Source organism: Oncorhynchus tshawytscha, linkage group LG09, assembly GCF_018296145.1.
Source record: "Oncorhynchus tshawytscha isolate Ot180627B linkage group LG09, Otsh_v2.0, whole genome shotgun sequence".
Lineage (NCBI taxonomy): Eukaryota > Metazoa > Chordata > Actinopteri > Salmoniformes > Salmonidae > Oncorhynchus > Oncorhynchus tshawytscha.
The window spans coordinates 2,634,190-2,656,973 of NC_056437.1; the positions used below are offsets into that span (position 1 = coordinate 2,634,190).

The 22,784-nt window shown below is 46.3% G+C and overlaps 1 protein-coding gene across 1 annotated transcript in view; it reads left to right on the forward strand.

Moving 5' to 3' along the window:
- Nucleotides 1-22,784, forward strand: part of LOC121847334 (vegetative cell wall protein gp1-like) — a 131,466-nt gene that overhangs the window by 24,378 nt on the left and 84,304 nt on the right. Inside the window, exons 3-6 of the mRNA XM_042327943.1 lie at nucleotides 19,700-19,907; nucleotides 20,235-20,354; nucleotides 20,410-20,718; nucleotides 21,194-21,595. Coding sequence (XP_042183877.1) covers nucleotides 19,700-19,907; nucleotides 20,235-20,354; nucleotides 20,410-20,718; nucleotides 21,194-21,595 — 1,039 coding nt within the window. The remainder of the gene's footprint in view (nucleotides 1-19,699; nucleotides 19,908-20,234; nucleotides 20,355-20,409; nucleotides 20,719-21,193; nucleotides 21,596-22,784) is intronic.

Below are 22,784 nucleotides of genomic sequence, written 5' to 3' on the forward strand. Positions count from 1 at the left end.
TGTCCTGTATTTAATTAATAACCATCTGATGGTTCTCTCATTGATGTATTTAATTAATAACCATCTGATGGTTCTCTCATTGATGTCCTGTATTTAATTAATAACCATCTGATGGTTCTCTCATTGATGTATTTAATTAATAACCATCTGATGGTTCTCTCATTGATGTCCTGTATTTAATTAATAACCATCTGATGGTTCTCTCATTGATGTCCTGTATTTAATTAATAACCACCTGATGGTTCTCTCATTGATGTATTTAATTAATAACCATCTGATGGTTCTCTCATTGATGTCCTGTATTTAATTAATAACCATCTGATGGTTCTCTCATTGATGTATTTAATTAATAACCATCTGATGGTTCTCTCATTGATGTATTTAATTAATAACCATCTGATGGTTCTCTCATTGATGTCCTGTATTTAATTAATAACCATCTGATGGTTCTCTCATTGATGTATTTAATTAATAACCATCTGATGGTTCTCTCATTGATGTATTTAATTAATAACCATCTGATGGTTCTCTCATTGATGTCCTGTATTTAATTAATAACCATCTGATGGTTCTCTCATTGATGTATTTAATTAATAACCATCTGATGGTTCTCTCATTGATGTCCTGTATTTAATTAATAACCATCTGATGGTTCTCTCATTGATGTCCTGTATTTGTCCATCAGATGGTTCTCTCATTGATGTCCTGTATTTGTCCATCTGATGGTTCTCTCATTGATGTATTTAATTAATAACCATCTGATGGTTCTCTCATTGATGTCCTGTATTTGTCCATCAGATGGTTCTCTCATTGATGTCCTGTATTTGTCCATCAGATGGTTCTCTCATTGATGTATTTAATTAATAACCATCTGATGGTTCTCTCATTGATGTCCTGTATTTGTCCATCAGATGGTTCTCTCATTGATGTCCTGTATTTGTCCATCAGATGGTTCTCTCATTGATGTATTTAATTAATAACCATCTGATGGTTCTCTCATTGATGTCCTGTATTTGTCCATCAGATGGTTCTCTCATTGATGTCCTGTATTTGTCCATCAGATGGTTCTCTCATTGATGTATTTAATTAATAACCATCTGATGGTTCTCTCATTGATGTATTTAATTAATAACCATCTGATGGTTCTCTCATTGATGTATTTAATTAATAACCATCTGATGGTTCTCTCATTGATGTATTTAATTAATAACCATCTGATGGTCCTCTCATTGATGTCCTGTATTTAATTAATAACCATCTGATGGTTCTCTCATTGATGTATTTAATTAATAACCATCTGATGGTTCTCTCATTGATGTATTTAATTAATAACCATCTGATGGTTCTCTCATTGATGTATTTAATTAATAACCATCTGATGGTTCTCTCATTGATGTATTTAATTAATAACCATCTGATGGTTCTCTCATTGATGTCCTGTATTTGTCCATCAGATGGTTCTCTCATTGAGCCTATAAATATCTAAGCATTTGCATTGAGATGTATTTTTATTTTTATTTTTTACATCTGGATGAACCAGTTAAAAAGCTGAGATTTAAAGTGCGTTTCTTGGATATAAATATTCTGTATCTTGCGTCTTCCTAAACACCATGAAGTAGAGCGATCAGTCAACCTTCCAGCCAGCTCCTGGCTCTGGTGATTCTCCATTGGCCAGACCGCAGAAGGCACTACTCTTAAAACCTTTGTATTCCGTCTACCGTATCGCCCTTCGCTTTATCACAGGGGACGGTTTTAATACGCATCGCCGCATCCTGTATCAAAAGGATGGTTCTCATTACAGTAGATGACTTCATTATTTTATTTTTGTTGACAAGCTTAAAACATGAGATACAAAACCCATTCACAAGGTTGGTTAACTCTCGGGATTCCTCGGATCTCCACCAAACTAGGTAATTCTGCTTTTAGTTTTAAATTAAAGCATCTCATTGCTGGAACCAACTACGAAATACTTTACAATTGGATGTTCTGGTGCTGCTCAGGCAATTACAAATATAGATTGGGGACCTTCTTATTTCGAATGTAATTGTTTTTCTTGAATATTTGTGTTGTGCTGTATTTGACTGGTTTCATTTTGGTTAATATTTGTCTTATGAAATTGCACAAACACGGCTCCCTTGTGAAAACGGCCCTGGTCTCAGGGTGTATCTCCGCATAAATGAAGATTCCAAAAAATAATGAAAGACCCTCCCTACCGAATACATCATCTCTGTTGCTCATTGCTACACTAGACTCTATTCTGTCAGGTAGAAACCTTCTCTGTTGAGACTGCTACACTAGACTCTATTCTGTCAGGTAGAAACCTTCTCTGTAGAGACTGCTACACTAGACTCTATTCTGTCAGGTAGAAACCTTCTCTGTTGAGACTGCTACACTAGACTCTATTCTGTCAGGTAGAAACCTTCTCTGTAGAGACTGCTATACTAGACTCTATTCAGTCAGGTAGACACCTTCTCTGTTGCGACTGCTATACTAGACTCTATTCTGTCAGGTAGAAACCTTCTCTGTTGAGACTGCTACACTAGACTCTATTCTGTCAGGTAGAAACCTTCTCTGTAGAGACTGCTATACTAGACTCTATTCTGTCAGGTAGAAACCTTCTCTGTAGAGACTGCTATACTAGACTCTATTCAGTCAGGTAGAAACCTTCTCTGTAGAGACTGCTACACTAGACTCTATTCTGTCAGGTAGAAACCTTCTCTGTAGAGACTGCTATACTAGACTCTATTCAGTCAGGTAGACACCTTCTCTGTTGAGACTGCTACACTAGACTCTATTCTGTCAGGTAGAAACCTTCTCTGTAGAGACTGCTATACTAGACTCAATTCAGTCAGGTAGAAACCTTCTCTGTAGAGACTGCTACACTAGACTCTATTCTGTCAGGTAGAAACCTTCTCTGTTGAGACTGCTACACTAGACTCTATTCTGTCAGGTAGAAACCTTCTCTGTAGAGACTGCTATACTAGACTCTATTCAGTCAGGTAGACACCTTCTCTGTTGCGACTGCTACACTAGACTCTACTCAGCCAGGTTGAAATATTAAGCATTTTGTGATACCTGACAGTTTTCCATAACTAAAACTGAACATCAATTGCCCAAAAAGCTCTACAACGATATTTTCCCATAACTAAAACAGAATATGAATCATCCAAATTTCTCTAAAACGATGTGAGTATTTGACAACACATGGAGAGATGTAGAGCAGTGGAAATATTATTTTCTACATATCAGTGATTCTTCTATAGCTGTTTTGGAACCACTTCTAATTTCAAACAGAAACAATTTAAATCATAGATCCATCTTAATAGGTTATATTTTTAAAGGCCATTGGACATGCTATGTGAAGCAAATAGGAAGCATCATGAACAAAAAACAAAATTACATCATCTTTACATCATTACATCATCTTTATATCTTTACATCATCTTTAAATCATTACATCATCTTTACATCATTACATCATCTTTACATCATTACATCATATTTATATCTTTACATCATCTTCACATCATTACATCATCTTTACATCATTACATCATCTTTATATCTTTACATCATCTTTACATCATTACATCTTTACATCATTACAACATCTTTACATCATTACATCATCTTTACATCTTTACATCATTACAACATCTTTACATCATGACATCGTCTTTATATCTTTACATCATTACATCATCTTTACATCATTACATCTTTACATCATTACAACATCTTTACATCATTACATCTTTACATCATTACAACATCTTTACATCATTACATCATCTTTATATCTTTACATCATTACATCATGACATCGTCTTTATATCTTTACATCATTACATCATCTTTACATCTTTACATCATTACATAATTACATCATTACATTGTCTTTATATCTTTACATCATTACTTCATTACATTGACTTTATATCTTTACATCATTACATCATTACATCATTACATTGTCTTTATATCTTTACATCATTACATCATTACATCATCTTTACATCATTAAATCATTACATCATTACATCTTTACATCATTACATCGTCTTTACATCATTACATCATCTTTACATCATTACATCATCATTACATCATTACGTCATCTTTACATTATTACATCATTACATTATTACATCATTACATAATCTTTACATCATTACATTATTACATCATTTTTACATGATTACATCATCTTTACATCATTACATCATTACATCATCATTACATCATTACATCATTACGTCATCTTTACATCATTACATTATTACATAATCTTTACATCATTACATTATTACATCATCTTTACATCATTACAACATCTTTACATCATTACATCTTTACATTTTTGACCTGTGTTTGAAAGCAAGGTCCATACGTGGATGAGCTGTTCTGTGAATAATGACAGGTGTCAGTAGAATGCTTCTCTAATGTACTCTGACATTCATGGTTTGTCTGGCAGGCAGATATATGTAATGTTAATAGGCTGCTGTCATTTGGTGCGGAAACAGAAGCCATGATGAGCAGAGCCAGTCAATTACAAAGCTACTTTTCCATGTGAGTGAGCAACAGAATTGGAAATACAAACAGCCTCAAGAAACACTCCCACCACTTCACCATTATTGAGATTACACAGCAAATATTGAACCGACATATACAGGATTCAAACTCTAAACTCATGAATTATTTTCTATACATTTTAAGCTTATGGGATTTACTTAGTCAGTTATTACTGGGTGTGTTGCTGTCTGCTGTCTGCTCTGTGTGTGTGTGTGTGCGTGCGTATGTGTGTGTGTGTGTGTGCGTGCGTATGTGTGTGTGTGTGTGTGTGTGTGTGCGTGCGTGCGTATGTGTGTGTGTGTGTGTGTGTGTGTGTGTGCGTGCGTGCGTGTGTGTGTACTGTTATACTGCTTATGAATGTTGAACAAGACAAGAGGACGACATCAGAGACATGTAATATTATATAACAGGACAAGAGGACGACACCAGAGACATGTTATATTATATAACAGGACAAGAGGATGACACCAGAGACATGTTATATTATATAACAGGACAAGAGGATGACACCAGAGACATGTTATATTATATAACAGGACAAGAGGACGGCACCAGAGACATGTAATATTATATAACAGGACAAGAGGACGACACCAGAGACATGTAATATTATATAACAGGACAAGAGGACGACACCAGAGACATGTTATATTATATAACAGGACAAGAGGACGGCACCAGAGACATGTTATATTATATAACAGGACAAGAGGACGGCACCAGAGACATGTTATATTATATAACAGGACAAGAGGACGACACCAGAGACATGTTATATTATATAACAGGACAAGAGGACGACACCAGAGACATGTTATATTATATAACAGGACAATAGGACGACACCAGAGACATGTTACATTAGTTTACCGCAACCTTGCATCTGGCTGTCCATTTTTGGTGGAGCAGAGGGATATATAATAGTTTAATGAGGATGATTGGATTATGAGGAGGACATGTCACATGATTGGATTATGATGAGGATATAACACATGATGGGATTATGATGAGGACATGTCACATTATGGGATTATGACGAGGATATAACACATGATGGGATTATGATGAGGACATGTCACATGATGGGATTAGGAGGAGGACATGTCACATTATGGGATTATGATGAGGACATGTCACATTATGGGATTATGATGAGGATATAACACATGATTGGATTAGGAGGAGGACATGTCACATTATGGGATTATGATGAGGATATAACACATGATGGGATTATGAGGAGGACATGTCACATTATGGGATTATGATGAGGACATGTCACATTATGGGATTATGATGAGGATATAACACATGATGGGATTAGGAGGAGGACATGTCACATGATGGGATTATGATGAGGATATAACACATGATGGGATTAGGAGGGGCACATGTCACATTATGGGATTATGATGAGGATATAACACATGATGGGATTATGAGGAGGACATGTCACATTATGGGATTATGATGAGGATATAACACATGATGGGATTATGATGAGGATCAAATCAAATCAAATTTTATTTGTCACATACACATGGTTAGCAGATGTTAATGCGAGTATAGCGAAATGCTTGTGCTTCTAGTTCCGACAATGCAGTAATAACCAACAAGTAATCTAGCTAACAATTCCCCCCAAAAAACGACTGTCTTATACACAGTGTAAGGGGATAAAGAATATGTACATAAAGATATATGAATGAGTTTAGGCAAGATACAGTAGATGGTATCGAGTACAGTATATACATATGAGATGAGTATGTAAACAAAGTGGCATAGTTAAAGTGGCTAGTGATACATGTATTACATAAGGATGCAGTAGATGATATAGAGTACAGTATATACTTATACATATGAGATGAATAATGTAGGGTATGTAAACATTATATTAGGTAGCATTGTTTAAAGTGGCTAGTGATATATTTTACATCATTTCCCATCAATTCCCATTATTAAAGTGGCTGGAGTTGAGTCAGTGTGTTGGCAGCAGCCACTCAATGTTAGTGGTGGCTGTTTAACAGTCTGATGGCCTTGATATAGAAGCTGTTTTTCAGTCTCTCGGTCCCAGCTTTGATGCACCTGTACTGACCTCGCCTTCTGGATGATAGCGGGGTGAACAGGCAGTGGCTCGGGTGGTTGTTGTCCTTGATGATCTTTATGGCCTTCCTGTAACATCGGGTGGTGTAGGTGTCCTGGAGGGCAGGTAGTTTGCCCCCGGTGATGCGTTGTGCAGACCTCACTACCCTCTGGAGAGCCTTACGGTTGTGGGCGGAGCAGTTGCCGTACCAGGCAGTGATACAGCCCGCCAGGATGCTCTCGATTGTGCATCTGTAGAAGTTTGTGAGTGCTTTTGGTGACAAGCCGCATTTCTTCAGCCTCCTGAGGTTGAAGAGGCGCTGCTGCGCCTTCTTCACGATGCTGTCTGTGTGAGTGGACCAATTCAGTTTGTCTGTGATGTGTATGCCGAGGAACTTAAAACTTGCTACCCTCTCCACTACTGTTCCATCGATGTGGATAGGGGGGTGTTCCCTATGCTGTTTCCTGAAGTCCACAATCATCTCCTTAGTTTTGTTGACGTTGAGTGTGAGGTTATTTTCCTGACACCACACTCCGAGGGCCCTCACCTCCTCCCTGTAGGCCGTCTCGTCATTGTTGGTAATCAAGCCTACCACTGTTGTGTCGTCCGCAAACTTGATGATTGAGTTGGAGGCGTGCGTGGCCACGCAGTCGTGGGTGAACAGGGAGTACAGGAGAGGGCTCAGAACGCACCCTTGTGGGGCCCCAGTGTTGAGGATCAGCGGGGAGGAGATGTTGTTGCCTACCCTCACCACCTGGGGGCGGCCCGTCAGGAAGTCCAGTACCCAGTTGCACAGGGCGGGGTCGAGACCCAGGGTCTCGAGCTTGATGACTAGCTTGGAGGGTACTATGGTGTTGAATGCCGAGCTGTAGTCGATGAATAGCATTCTCACATAGGTATTCCTCTTGTCCAGATGGGTTAGGGTAGTGTGCAGTGTGGTTGAGATTGCATCGTCTGTGGACCTATTTGGGCGGTAAGCAAATTGGAGTGGGTCTAGGGCATGGGTGTCAAACTCTGGCCCGTGGGGTAATTATATTTGGCCCGCGAGACAATACCAAATTACTACTAGAGCTGGCCCGCCGGTATTATACAGCGCATTCACCACTAATACTACGAATCCCATAATGCTCTGCTGTTTTCGCGCGCCAATCAGGACAGGACCCAGAAACGCTCTCTCCTCTGTGACAGTAGTCATAGCAACATAGACGCTACAACTGTCAGCGAGCTAACCCTTCCCAAAAATGGCGAAAAGAAAGGCAGAAAACAGAAGCTTTCTGGACAAGTGGGAGGCAGAATATCTGTTTACATATGTAAAAGACAGTTTGTCTTGTTTGTGGAGTCAACGTGGCTGTAAGTAAGGAGTACAACATTAGACGACACTATGAAACGAAACACCATGACAAATACAAGGACCTGGACATGACTCAAAGGAGCCAGAAAGTAGAGGAGATGAAAAGAAGTTTGGTTTCACAACAGAATATGTTTAAAAAAGCCACATCACAAAGCGAGGCTGCTGTAAAGGCTAGTTATATAGTGGCAGCAGAGATCGCAAAATCAGCCCGGCCCTTTAATGAGGGAGAGTTCATGAAAAAGTGCATGATGAAGGTTTGTGACCTCGTATGCCCAGAGAAAAAAACAAGCATTTTCAAACATGAGCCTGAGCAGGAACACAGTAGCTGATCGCACATGTGATCTTGCCACCAATCTGTATGACCAGCTGATGGAAAAGGGAAAAGATTTTGTTGCGTTCTCCCTCGCTGTGGATGAGAGCTGTGACGCATCTGATACTGCTCAGCTGTCAGTCTTCATCCGTGGAGTGGACTCAAATCTGTGTGTTACGGAGGAGCTATTAGGATTCAAATCAATGCATGGCACAACCACAGGAAAGGAAATCTTTGAGGAGGTTTCCAAATGTGTAACTGAAATAAAGCTGCCGTGGGATAAACTCGTTGGATTAACGACAGATGGTGCGCCAGGGATGTGCGGTAAAAAGAGTGGACTGGTGGGCATGGTTCGGGAGAAGATGCGGGAAGAGAACTGTGCAGGTGAGCTAACTGTTTACCACTGCATCATACATCAGGAAGCACTGTGTGCCAAAGCCCTAAAGATGGAACATGTTATGACCACAGTAACACAGGTAGTTAACTTTATAAGAGCCAAAGGTCTAAATCACCGCCAGTTTAAATCTTTTCTGGAGGAGTGTGGTTCGGAATACGCAGACGTGCCGTATCACACAGAGGTGAGATGGCTAAGCAGAGGAAAAGTACTGAACAGATGTTTCGAGCTGCGTGAGGAAATATGTCAATTCCTGGAAACCAAAGGGAAGGATACAGCAGAGCTCCGGGAGCAAAAGTTCCTGTGTGAGCTGGCCTTTCTCTGTGACATCTCGAGCCATCTCGATGCGCTGAACCTGCAGCTTCAGGGGCGGGGGCGCATCATCACAGACATGTACACTGCAGTGAGGGCCTTCAAAACTAAACTGTGCCTGTGGGAGAATCAGATGCTGCAAGGAAACCCTTGCCATTTTCCCTGCTGCCAATCCATAAAAGCGCAGATCTCTACCGCCGTGTTCCCATGCTCACAGTTTGCTGAAAAACTCAGTGTTCTCGCTGCTGAGTTTAGCCGGCGATTTGCCGACTTCGATGCCCAGAAATGCAAGTTTGAACTGCTTAGTAATCCCTTCGCAGTTGATGTGGAAAATGCACCAACCAACATCCAAATGGAGCTGATTGAACCCCAGTGCAACGACACGCTGAAGTCAAAGTATGATGCTGTGGGCGCCGCACAGTTTCCACGGTTCATCCCTGACACAATGCCTCAGCTCCGCACCCAAGCTGCTCAGATGCTCTCCATGTTCGGCAGCACTTATCTATGCGAGCAACTTTTCTCCTCGATGAAGATGACCAAAACAACTCACAGGAGACGTCTGACTGATGAACATCTTCGCTCGATACTGAGGATTTCTTCAGCTCAGAGCTTGAGCCCAGACATTGATGAACTAGCATCCAAGAAGAGATGCCAGGTATCTGGCTTGGGCACATCAGATTAGACCAGTGTGCAATAATTAACGTTTTCTTTATGCACTTTTATTAGCCAGTGGAAAAAGTTTATTTTGGTATTTAAATCAGAAGGCTGCAAATAGAAAAGAGACATATAATTTTTATTTAAATTTTATTTATTTAATAAATGAATGCCATTGATGTGTTTTTTCATTTGAAATTCGATTTTGCATGTCTCCACTATTAAATTATATATTGTATGGTAATAAGCGATGCTTGTTCCATATTCAATGTTAAAGCAAAACTTGTTTGGGTCCATATTAAAAGGTTAATTTGTTCAATGTTGGCCCGTGACTTTGTTCAGGTTTTACATTTTGGCCCACTGGGTATTTGCGTTTGACACCCCTGGTCTAGGGTGTCAGGTAGGGTGGAGGTGATATGGTCCTTGACACATGATGGGATTATGAGGAGGACATGTCTCATGATGGGATTATGATGAGGATATAACACATGATGGGATTATGATGAGGATATAACACATGATGGGATTAGGAGGAGGACATGTGTCATGTCCTGACCTTAGTTCCTTTTTTATGTCTCTGTTTTAGTTTGGTAATCTCTGTGTACCCTGGAGTTCCACCCATCTGCTCCTACACTGTCTAATTCCTCTCTGTCGTTCCACCCATCTGCCCCTACACTGTCTAATTAATCTCTATGTACCCTGGAGTTCCACCCATCTGCCCTACACTGTCTAATTAATCTCTGTGGACCCTGGAGTTCCACCCATCTGCCCTACACTGTCTAATTCCTCTCTGTCGTTCCACCCATCTGCCCCTACACTGTCTAAATTAATCTCTGTGTACCCTGGAGTTCCACCCATCTGCCCTACACTGTCTAATTAATCTCTGTGTACCCTGGAGTTCCACCCATCTGCCCTACACTGTCTAATTAATCTCTATGTACCCTGGAGTTCCACCCATCTGCCCTACACTGTCTAATTAATCTCTATGTACCCTGGAGTTCCACCCATCTGCCCTACACTGTCTAATTAATCTCTATGTACCCTGGAGTTCCACCCATCTGCCCTACACTGTCTAATTAATCTCTATGTACCCTGGAGTTCCACCCATCTGCCCTACACTGTCTAATTAATCTCTATGTACCCTGGAGTTCCACCCATCTGCCCTACACTGTCTAATTAATCTCTATGTATTTTGGAGTTCCACCCAAATGTGTCTGCTCAGTGAATGGAATCTGTACAAGGTCCACATGACTCACTGTGGATACGTCCCGATTCGCACCATATTCTCTGGGCCCATAATGCTTCGGTCAAACATAGTGGGGTACTCTGTGTTCTCTTCCTCTTGATGAATTAGTGTTTGCAGTGTCACCTCGGTGATGTCTACCGGATGATTTACAGACGGCTGAGTACAAGTCTTTGATTATCGTAACACACAGTTATTTCCACAACCATTTCAACATGACTGGAATCCCATCACAGTGATTTCTCTTTCAGGTGCTGCTGTCACAGGTTAGAAAAACACTGTAATGCTCATCATACTGTCAGCAGTGACTATGACTAGCGGTGCTAAAATGAAGAGTTCCTGTTTGAAAAATGTATTACATTTTCATCAATTCACTTCAGTTTAAAGACACATTAAACACAGTTGTGCTGTGAAGAGGAAGAGACAGTATCGACATCAAATCAAATAGCATGTTATTTGTCACATGCACCGACCTCACAGTGAAATGCTGAATACAACAGTTGTAGTAGACCGCACAGTGAAATTGTCACACCCTGACCATAGTTTGCTTTGTATGTTTCTATGTTTGTTTGGTCAGGGTGTGATCTGAGTGGGCATTCTATGTTGTGTGTCTAGTTTGTCTGTTTCTGTGTTTGGCCTGATATGGTTCTCAATCAGAGGCAGGTGTTAGTCATTGTCTCTGATTTGGAACCATATTTAGGTAGCCTGTTTGGTGTTGGGTTTCGTGGGTGATTGTTCCTGTCTCTGTGTTTGTTTGCACCAGATAGGCTGTTTAGGTTTTCAAGTTACGTTTGTTGGTTTGTATTGTTCGTGTTTTCATCTTTATTAAAGATGTATACAAGTAACCACGCTGCATTTTGGTCCTCCTCTCCTTCAACTCAAGAAAACCGTTACAGAAATGCTGAATACAACAGGTGTAGTAGACCTCACAGTGAAATGCTGAATACAACAGGTGTAGTAGACCTTACAGTGAAATGCTGAATACAACAGGTGTAGGTAGACCTTACAGTGAAATGCTGAATACAACAGGTGTAGTAGACCTTACAGTGAAATGCTGAATACAACAGGTGTAGTAGACCTTACAGTGAAATGCTGAATACAACATGTGTAGTAGACCTTACAGTGAAATATGTTACTTACCTTAACCAACAACGCAGTTTAAAGAAAAAGAAATGTTAATAAAGTATTTCACAAAATAAACTGAATATATATATACACTATGTGTCTCTCTCTCTCTCTATATATATATATATATATATATATATATATACTGCTCAAAAAATAAAGGGAACACTAAAATAACACATCCTAGATCTGAATGAATGAAATATTCTTATTAAATACTTTTTTTCTTTACATAGTTGAATGTGCTGACAACAAAATCACACAAAAATTATCAAATCAAATCAAATCAAATCAAATCAAATTTTATTTGTCACATACACATGGTTAGCAGATGTTAATGCGAGTGTAGCGAAATGCTTGTGCTTCTAGTTCCGACAATGCAGTAATAACGAGCAAGTAATCTAACTAACAATTCCAAAAAAAACTACTGTCATACACAGTGTAAGGGGATAAAGAATATGTACATAAGGATATATGAATGAGTGATGGTACAGAGCAGCATAGGCAAGATACAGTAGATGATATCGAGTACAGTATATACATATGAGATAAGTATGTAAACCAAGTGGCATAGTTAAAGTGGCTAGTGATACATGTATTACATAAGGATGCAGTCGATGATATAGAGTACAGTATCAACGTATGCATATGAGATGAACAATGTAGGGTAAGTAACATTATATAAGGTAGCATTGTTTAAAGTGGCTAGTGATATATTTACATCATTTCCCATCGATTCCCATGATTAAAGTGGCTGGAGTAGAGTCAGTGTCATTGACAGTGTGTTGGCAGTAGCCACTCAATGTTAGTGGTGGCTGTTTAACAGTCTGATGGCCTTGAGATAGAAGCTGTTTTTCAGTCTCTCGGTCCCAGCTTTGATGCACCTGTACTGACCTCGCCTTCTGGATGACAGCGGGGTGAACAGGCAGTGGCTCGGTGGTTGATGTCCTTGATGATCTTTATGGCCTTCCTGTAGCATCGGGTGGTGTAGGTGTCCTGGAGGGCAGGTAGTTTGCCCCGGTGATGCGTTGTGCAGACCTCACTACCCTCTGGAGAGCCTTACGGTTGAGGGCGGTGCAGTTGCCATACCAGGCGGTGATACAGCCCGCCAGGATGCTCTCGATTGTGCATCTGTAGAAGTTTGTGAGTGCTTTTGGTGACAAGCCGAATTTCTTCAGCCTCCTGAGGTTGAAGAGGCGCTGCTGCGCCTTCCTCACGATGCTGTCTGTGTGAGTGGACCAATTCAGTTTGTCTGTGATGTGTATGCCGAGGAACTTAAAACTTGCTACCCTCTCCACTACTGTTCCATCGATGTGGATGGGGGGGTGTTCCCTCTACTGTTTCCTGAAGTCCACAATCATCTCCTTAGTTTTGTTGACGTTGAGTGTGAGGTTATTTTCCTGACACCACACTCCGAGGGCCCTCACCTCCTCCCTGTAGGCCGTCTCGTCGTTGTTGGTAATCAAGCCTACCACTGTTGTGTCGTCCGCAAACTTGATGATTGAGTTGGAGGCGTGCATGGCCACGCAGTCGTGGGTGAACAGGGAGTACAGGAGAGGGCTCAGAACGCACCCTTGTGGGGCCCCAGTGTTGAGGATCAGCGGGGAGGAGATGTTGTTGCCTACCCTCACCACCTGGGGGCGGCCCGTCAGGAAGTCCAGTACCCAGTTGCACAGGGCGGGGTCGAGACCCAGGGTCTCGAGCTTGATGACGAGCTTGGAGGGTACTATGGTGTTGAATGCCGAGCTGTAGTCGATGAACAGCATTCTCACATAGGTATTCCTCTTGTCCAGATGGGTTAGGGCAGTGTGCAGTGTGGTTGAGATTGCATCGTCTGTGGACCTATTTGGGCGGTAAGCAAATTGGAGTGGGTCAAGGGTGTCAGGTAGGGTGGAGGTGATATGGTCCTTGACTAGTCTCTCAAAGCACTTCATGATGACGGATGTGAGTGCTACGGGCGGTAGTCGTTTAGCTCAGTTACCTTAGCTTTCTTGGGAACAGGAACAATGGTGGCCCTCTTGAAGCATGTGGGAACAGCAGACTGGTATAGGGATTGATTGAATATGTCCGTAAACACACCGGCCAGCTGGTCTGCGCATGCTCTGAGGGCGCGGCTGGGGATGCCGTCTGGGCCTGCAGCCTTGCGAGGGTTAACACGTTTAAATGACTTACTCACTTCGGCTGCAGTGAAGGAGAGACCGCATGTTTCCGTTGCAGGCCGTGTCAGTGGCACTGTATTGTCCTCAAAGCGGGCAAAAAGTTATTTAGTCTGCCTGGGAGCAAGACATCCTGGTCCGTGACTGGGCTGGGTTTCTTCCTGTAGTCCGTGATTGACTGTAGACCCTGCCACATACCTCTTGTGTCTGAGCCGTTGAATTGAGATTCTACTTTGTCTCTGTACTGGCGCTTAGCTTGTTTGATAGCCTTGCGGAGGGAATAGCTGCACTGTTTGTATTCAGCCATGTTACCAGACACCTTGCCCTGATTAAAAGCAGTGGTTCGTGCCTTCAGTTTCACACGAATGCTGCCATCAATCCACGGTTTCTGGTTAGGGAATGTTTTAATCGTTGCTATGGGAACGACATCTTCAACGCACGTTCTAATGAACTCGCACACCGTATCAGCGTATTCGTCAATGTTGTTGTCTGACGCAATACGAAACATCTCCCAGTCCACGTGATGGAAGCAGTCTTGGAGTGTGGAGTCAGCTTGGTCGGACCAGCGTTGGACAGACCTCAGCGTGGGAGCTTCTTGTTTTAGTTTCTGTCTGTAGGCAGGGATCAACAAAATGGAGTCGTGGTCAGCTTTTCCGAAAGGGGGCGGGGCAGGGCCTTATATGCGTCGCGGAAGTTAGAGTAACAATGATCCAGGGTCTTTCCACCCCTGTTTGCGCAATCGATATGCTGATAAATTTTAGGGAGACTTGTTTTCAGATTAGCCTTGTTAAAATCCCCAGCTACAATGAATGCAGCCTCCGGATAAATCGTTTCCAGTTTGCAGAGAGTTAAATAAAGTTCGTTCAGAGCCATCGATGTGTCTGCTTGGGGGGGATATATACGGCTGTGATTATAATCGAAGAGAATTCTCTTGGTAGATAATGCGGTCTACATTTGATTGTGAGGAATTCTAAATCAGGTGAACAGAAGGATTTGAGTTCCTGTATGTTTCTTTCATCACACCATGTCACGTTGGCCATAAGACATACGCCCCCGCCCCTCTTCTTACCAGAAAGATGTTTGTTTCTGTCGGCGCGATGCGTGGAGAAACCCGCTGGCTGCACCGCTTCGGATTGCGTCTCTCCAGTTAGCCATGTTTCCGTGAAGCAGAGAACGTTACAGTCTCTGATGTCCCTCTGGAATGCTACCCTTGCTCGGATTTCATTTCAATTATCAACGGAAATCAAATTTATCAACCCATGGAGGTTTGGATTTGGAGTCACACTCAAAATTAAAGTGGAAAACCACACTACAGGCTGATCCAACTTTGATGTAATGTCCTTAAAACAAGTCAAAACGAGGCTCAGTAGTGTGTGTGGCCTCCACGTGCCTGTATGACCTCCCTACAACGCCTGGGCATGCTCCTGATGAGGTGACGGATGGTCTCCTGAGTGATCTCCTCCCAGACTTGGACTAAAGCATCCGCCAACTCCTGGACAGTCTGTGGTGCAACGTGGCGTTGGTGGATGGAGCGAGACATGATGTCCCAGATGTGCTCAATTGGATTCAAGTCTGGGGAACGGGCGGGCCAGTCCATAGCATCAATGCCTTCCTCTTGGAGGAACTGCTGACACACTCCAGCCACATGAGGTCTAGCATTGTCTTGCATTAGGAGGAACCCAGGGCCAACCGCACCAGTATATGGTCTCACAAGGGGTCTGAGGATCTCATCTCGGTACCTAATGGCAGTCAGGCTACCTCTGGCAAGGTCATGGAGGGCTGTGTGGCCCCCCAAAGAAATGCCACCCCACACCATGACTGACCCACCGCCAAACCGGTCATGCTGGAGGATGTTGCAGGCAGCAGAACGTTCTCCACGGCGTCTCCAGTTTCTGTCAGGTCTGTCACATGTGCTCAGTGTGAACCTGCTTTCATCTGTGAAGAGCACAGGGCGCCAGTGGCGAATTTGCCAATCTTGGTGTTCTCTGGCAAATGCAAAACGTCCTGCACGGTGTTGGGCTGTAAGCACAACCCCCATCTGTGGACGTCGGTCCCTCATACCACCCTCATGGAGTCTGTTTCTGACTGTTTGAGCAGACACATGCACATTTATGGCCTGCTGGAGGTCATTTTGCAGTGTTCTTGCAGTGCTCCTCCTGCTCCTCCTTGCACAAAGGCGGAGGTAGCGGTCCTGCTGCTGGGTTGTTGCACTCCTACGGCCTCCTCCACGTCTCCTGATGTACTGGCCTGTCTCCTGGTAGCGCCTCCATGCTCTGGACACTACGCTGACAGACACAGCAAACCTTCTTGCCACAGCTCGCATTGATGTACCATCCTGGATGAGCTGCACTAGAAATAGAAAAAAGTATATATACAGTGTATGCAAATGAGGTAAGATTAGGGAGGTAAGGCAATAAATAGGCCGTAGAGGCGAAATAATTACAATTTAGCAATTAAACACTGGAGTGGTAGATGTGCAGAAGATGACTGTGCAAATAGAGATACTGGGGTGCAAAGGAGCAAACAAAAAGTAAATAAAAACAATGAGAGGAGGAGGAAGGAAGTTGGATGGGCTATTTGCAGATGGGCTGTGTACAGCTGCAGGATCAGCATGGCAATGTATTGTTACCTACCCTTACCACCTGGTGGCGGCCCGTCATGAAGTCCAGGATCCAGTTGCAGAGGGAGGTGTTTAGTCCCAGGATCCTTAGCTTAGTGATGAACTTTGAGGGCACTAATGGTGTTGAAAGCTGAGCTGTAGTCAATGAACAGCATTCTCACATACTGTAAGTGTTCCTTTTGTCCAGGTGGGAAAGGGCAGTGTGGAGTGCAATAGAGATTGGATCATCTGTGGATCTGTTGGGGCAGTATGCAAATTGGAGTGGGTCTAGGGTTTCTGTGATAATGGTGTTGATGTGAGCCATTACCAACCTTTCAAAGCACTTCATGTCTAAATCTTTGTCTTGGGCACAGGGACTATGGTGGTCTGGTAGAAACATGTTGGTTTACGGACTCGGTAAGGGAGAGGTTGAAAATGTCAGTGAAGAAACTTGCCAGTTGGTCAGCGCATGCTCGCCATACTCGTCCTAGTAACCCGTCTGGCCCTGCGGACTTGAGAATGTTGACCTGTTTACAGGTCTTACTCAGATCGGCTGTGGAGAGCGTGATCACACAGTTGTCCGGAACGGCTGGGGCTCTCAAGCATGCTTCAGTGTTGCTTACCTCGAAGCGAGGTATGGTCGTGTCACTGGGCAGCTTGCGGCTGTGCTTCCCTTTGTTGTCCATAATAGTTTGCATTCCCGGCCACATCCAACGAGCGTCAGAGCTTCGCCTATTTGATGGTTCGTCGGATGGCATAGCGGGATTTCTTATAAGCCTCCCAGTTAGAGCTCAGTGCGGATGTTGCCTGTAATCCATGGCTTCTGGTTGGTGTGTGTCCATACGGTCACTGTGGGTACAACGTCATCGATGCACTTATTGATGTAGTCAGTGCCTGATGTGGTGGCCTCTCAATGCCATCGGAAGAATCCAGTCTGTAGTTTAGCATCTGAAAGCTTCCATCCTCTTGAGCTTACTTGAGACGCAGACGTCCCACCTAGAGCTCTGGAAATGCACATGCGCTACGCTACACGCTAATAGTATTAGTTAAAACGCAAACGTTCATTAAAATACACATGCTTGGTATTGAAATAAAGCTACAGTCATTGTGAATCTAGCCACCGAGTCAGATTTTTAAAATGCTTTTCGGCGAAAGCATGAGAAGCTATTATCTGATAGCATGCAACACCCCAAAAGACCCGTAGGGGATGTAAACAAAAGAATTAGCATAGTCGGCGCTACACAAACCGCACAATAAAATATAAAACATGAATTACCTTTGACCATCTTCTTTCTTTGCACACCTTGATGTCCCATAATCAATACTGGGTCTTTTTTTGGATTAAATCGGTCCATATATAGCCTAGATATCGATCTATGAAGACTGTGTGATAAACGGAAAAAATAGCGTTTCATAACGTAACGTCATTTTTTAAAAGTTAAAAATTCGACGATAAACTTTCACAAAACACTTCGCAATACCTTTCTAATGCAACTTTAGGTATAACTACACGTTAATAAGCTATAAAAATCATCAGGAGGCGATGTAAATTCGATAGCTGGCCGTGTGGAAAAATGTCAGGAAAAAAAGAAAGACAATGCCTCGGGTTGGTGGTCGGAGGGAATCGGTTCCCTTTGGTCGGATCTACCAAGAATCAAATCAGAATCAAATGAGGAGACTCTATACATCCTGTGGAAGCTGTAGGTACTGCAAGCTCGGCCTCATTTAATACGGTTCACCTTCAACAATTCATGGAAGTGGCGCATGGATATTTTTTCCCATCTCCAGTGATCAGATTTTCCTGCGCTTTTCGATGAAACAGACGTTCTGTTATAGTCACAGCCGTGATTTAAACAGTTTTGGAAACGTCTGAGTGTTTTCTATCCACACATACTAATCATATGCATATACTATATTCCTGGCCTGAGTAGCAGGACGCCAAAATGTTGCGCGATTTTTAACAGAATTTCCGAAAAGTAGGGGGAAGCTTAACAGGATATTGAGCAAGTCACTCGTACTTCCCATAATGGGAAGCAAAAACAGGGTTGTGCTACTAAGAGGAAGAGACAGTATTCCCTGCTGTGAAGAGGAAACAGAGTTGTGCTGTGAAGGAAAAGAGACACCATCCCCTGCCGTGAACAGGAAGAGACAGTGTTCCCTGCCGTGAACAGGAAGAGACAGTGTTCCCTGCTGTGAAGAGGAAACAGAGTTGTGCTGTGAAGGAAAAGAGACACCATCCCCTGCCGTGAACAGGAAGAGACAGTGTTCCCTGTGGTGATGGTCTTGAGGGGGAAGGATGTGATTAAGTATTGTTGCTGTAGCAGAGCAGTGGTGAAGGCCTCTAATGACAAGACCGTTAAACATAGTTGCTGTGTAAAGAGATTCCTGTAGCAGAGCAGGGGGGCATGTTCCAAATAACACCATACTCCGATTATAGGGCACTTCTTTTCACCAGAGGCTTTTGCTATTTGGGATACTTCCCAGGTCTGTAATGACAAGTCAGTGGCGGGGTCACGGAGCCTTGTTTACCCACAATCATGTTAGTCATCACACTTTCAGCACCAAGCAATCAGACAATCAAGAGGTTGTTATGACCTCAGAAACACACACCCAGACGCACACCCAGACGCACACGCAGACACACGCACACGCACACACACACACACACACACACACACACACACACACACACACACACACACACAGTGAAGATCTGGCCTGAGGTCCCAGCCCCACATCTCCAGTCCCAGTCTTCCATTCCCAGCCTCCCCACCCAGCCCTCCACACCCAAGCCCAGCCTTCCATCTCCAGCCCCCATAACCAGGCCCAGCCTCGCATCCCCATCCCCAGGCTCCAAACCCAGCCTCACATCCCCAGTCTCCCATCCCCATCCCCATCCCCAGGCTCCAAACCCAGCCTCACATCCCCAGTCTCCCATCCCCATCCGTAGCCTCCCATCCCCAGCCTCCCGTCCACAGCTTCCCATCCCCAGCACCAGCCTCCCATCCCCAGTCTCCCAGCCTCCCATCCCCAGCCCCATCCCCAGCCCCAGCCCCAGCCTTCCATTCCCAGCCTCCCATGCCCCTCCCCAGACCCAGCCTCCCATCCCAAGCCTCCCATCCCCAGCCCCAGCCTCCCAGCCCCGGCCTCCCATCCCCAGCCTCCCATCCCCAGCCTCCCAGCCCCAGCCTCCCAACCTCAGCCTCCCATCCTCATCAACAGCCCCAGCCTCAGCCTCCCATCCCCAGCCTCCCATCCCCAGCCTCCCATCCCCTGTCTCCCAACCTCAGCCTCCCATCCCCATTCTCCCAGCCCCATTCTCCCATCCCCAGCCCCAGCCCCAGCCCCAGCCTCCCATCCCCAGCCTCCCATCCCCAGCCTCCCAGCCCCATCCACAGCCTCCTATCCCCATCCCCATTCCCAGTCTCCCATCCCCAGCCTCTCAGCCCCAGGCCCATCCTCCCATCACAAGCCCCACCTCCCTTCCCCAGCCCCAGCCCCAGCCTCTCATCCCCTGCCTCCCAACACCATCCACACAGCCTCTCATCCCCATGTCCAGTCTCCCATCCCCATCCCCAGCCCCAGCCTCCCATCCCAAGGCTCCCATCCCCAGCCTCCGAGCCCCAGCCTCCCAACCTCAGCCTCCCAGCCCCATTCTTCCAGCCCAAGCCCCAGCATTCCATCCCCAGCCTCCCAGCCCCAGCCTCCCATACCCAGCCTCCCAGCCCCATCCACGGCCTCCTATCCCCATCCCCACTCCCAGTCTCCCATCCCCAGCCTCTCATCCCCAGCCCCAACCTCCCACCCCAAGCCCCACCTCCCTTCCCCAGCCCCAGCCTCTCATCCCCTGCCTCCCAACACCATCCACAGCCTCTCATCCCCATCTCCAGGCTCCCATCCCTGTCTCCCATCCCCATCCCCAGTCTCCCAGCCCCAGCCTGCCAGCCCCAGCCTCCCATCCCCAGCCTCCCACCCTCATCAACAGCCCCAGCCCCAGCCTCCCATCCCAAGCCTCCCATCCCCAGCCCCCAGCCTCAGCCTCCCAGACCCATCCCCAGCCTGCCATCCCCAGCCTCCCATCCCCAGCCTCTCAGCCCCATTCTCCATTCCCCAGCCCCAGCCTCCCAGCCTCCCATCCCCAGCCTCCTATCCCCATCCCCATTCCCAGTCTCCCATCCCCAGCCTCTCATCCCCAGCCCCAGCCTCCCATCCCAAGCCCCACCTCCCTTCCCCAGCGCCAGCCTCTCATCCCCTGCCTCCCAACACCATCCACAGCCTCTCATCCCCATCCCCAGTCTCCCATCCCCATCCCCATCCCCAGTCTCCCAGCCCCATCCCCAGCCTCCCAGCCCCAGCCTCCCATCCCCAGCCTCCCATCCCCAGCCTCCCAACCCCAGCCTCCCATCCACAGCTCCAGCCTTCCATTCCCAGCCTCCCATCCCCAGCCTCCCATCCGCCGGCCTCCCAGCCCCAGCCTCCCAACCCCAATCTCACACCCCCAGCCTCCCATCCCCAGCCTCCTATCCCCATCCACAGCCTCCTATCCCCAGCCCCAGTCTCCCGTCCACAGCTTCCCATCCCCAGCACCAGCCTCCCATCCCCAGTCTCCCAGCCTCCCATCCCCAGCCCCATCCCCAGCCTTCCATTCCCAGCCTCCCATGCCCCTCCCCAGACCCAGCCTCCCATCCCAAGCCCCAGCCTCCCAGCCCCGGCCTCCCATCCCCAGCCTCCCATCCCCAGCCTCCCAGCCCCAGCCTCCCAACCTCAGCCTCCCATCCTCATCAACAGCCCCAGCCTCAGCCTCCCATCCCCAGCCTCCCATCCCCAGCCTCCCATCCCCTGTCTCCCAACCTCAGCCTCCCATCCCCATTCTCCCAGCCCCATTCTCCCATCCCCAGCCCCAGCCCCAGCCTCCCATCCCCAGCCTCCCATCCCCAGCCTCCCAGCCCCATCCACAGCCTCCTATCCCCATCCCCATTCCCAGTCTCCCATCCCCAGCCTCTCAGCCCCAGGCCCATCCTCCCATCGCATGCCCCACCTCCCTTTCCCAGCCCCAGCCTCTCATCCCCTGCCTCCCAACACCATCCACAGCCTCTCATCCCCATCCCCAGTCTCCCATCCCCATCCCCAGTCTCCCAGCCCCATCCCCAGCCTCCCAGCCCCAGCCTCCCATCCCCAGCCTCCCATCCCCAGCCTCCCATTCCCAGCCTCCCATCCCCAGCCTCCCATCCGCCGGCCTCCCAGCCCCAGCCTCCCAACCCCAATCTCACACCCCCCCAGCCTCCCATCCCCAGCCTCCTATTCCCATCCACAGCCTCCTATCCCCAGCCCCAGTCTCCCATCCCCAGCCTCTCATCCCCAGCCCCATTCTCCCATCCCCAGCCTCCCATCCCCAGCCCCAGCCTCCCATCCCCAGCCTCCCAGCCAAAGCCTCCACTCTCCAGTCTCCCATCCCCAGCCTCACATCCCCATCCCCATCCTCCCAGCCCCAGCCCCCCATCCCCAGCTTAATTTCCCCATCCTCCCATCCCCATCCCCAGCCTCCTATCCCCAGCCTCCCATCCCCAGCCTCCCATCCACAGCCTCCAACCCCAGCCCAACCTCCCAACCCCAGCCCAACCTCCCATCCCCAGCCCCAACCTCCCATCCCCAGCACCAGCCTCCCATCCCCAGCCTCCCATCCCCAGCCCCAAACTACCATTCACATCCCCAACCTCCCTCCCCAGCCTCCCATCCCCAGCCTCCCATCCCTAGCTTAGCAGCCAAAGCCTCCAAACTCCAGCCTCCATATCCTCAGCCACCCATCCCCAGCCCCTCCCCATCCACAGCCACCCATCCCCATCCCCTCCCCATCCCCAGCCTCCCATCCCCAGCCTACAATCTCCAGCCTCCCATCCCCAGCCTCCGATCCCCAGCTTCCCATCCCCAGCACCAGCCTCCCATCCCCAGGCTCCCAGCCTCTCATACCCATCCCCAGCCTCCCATCCC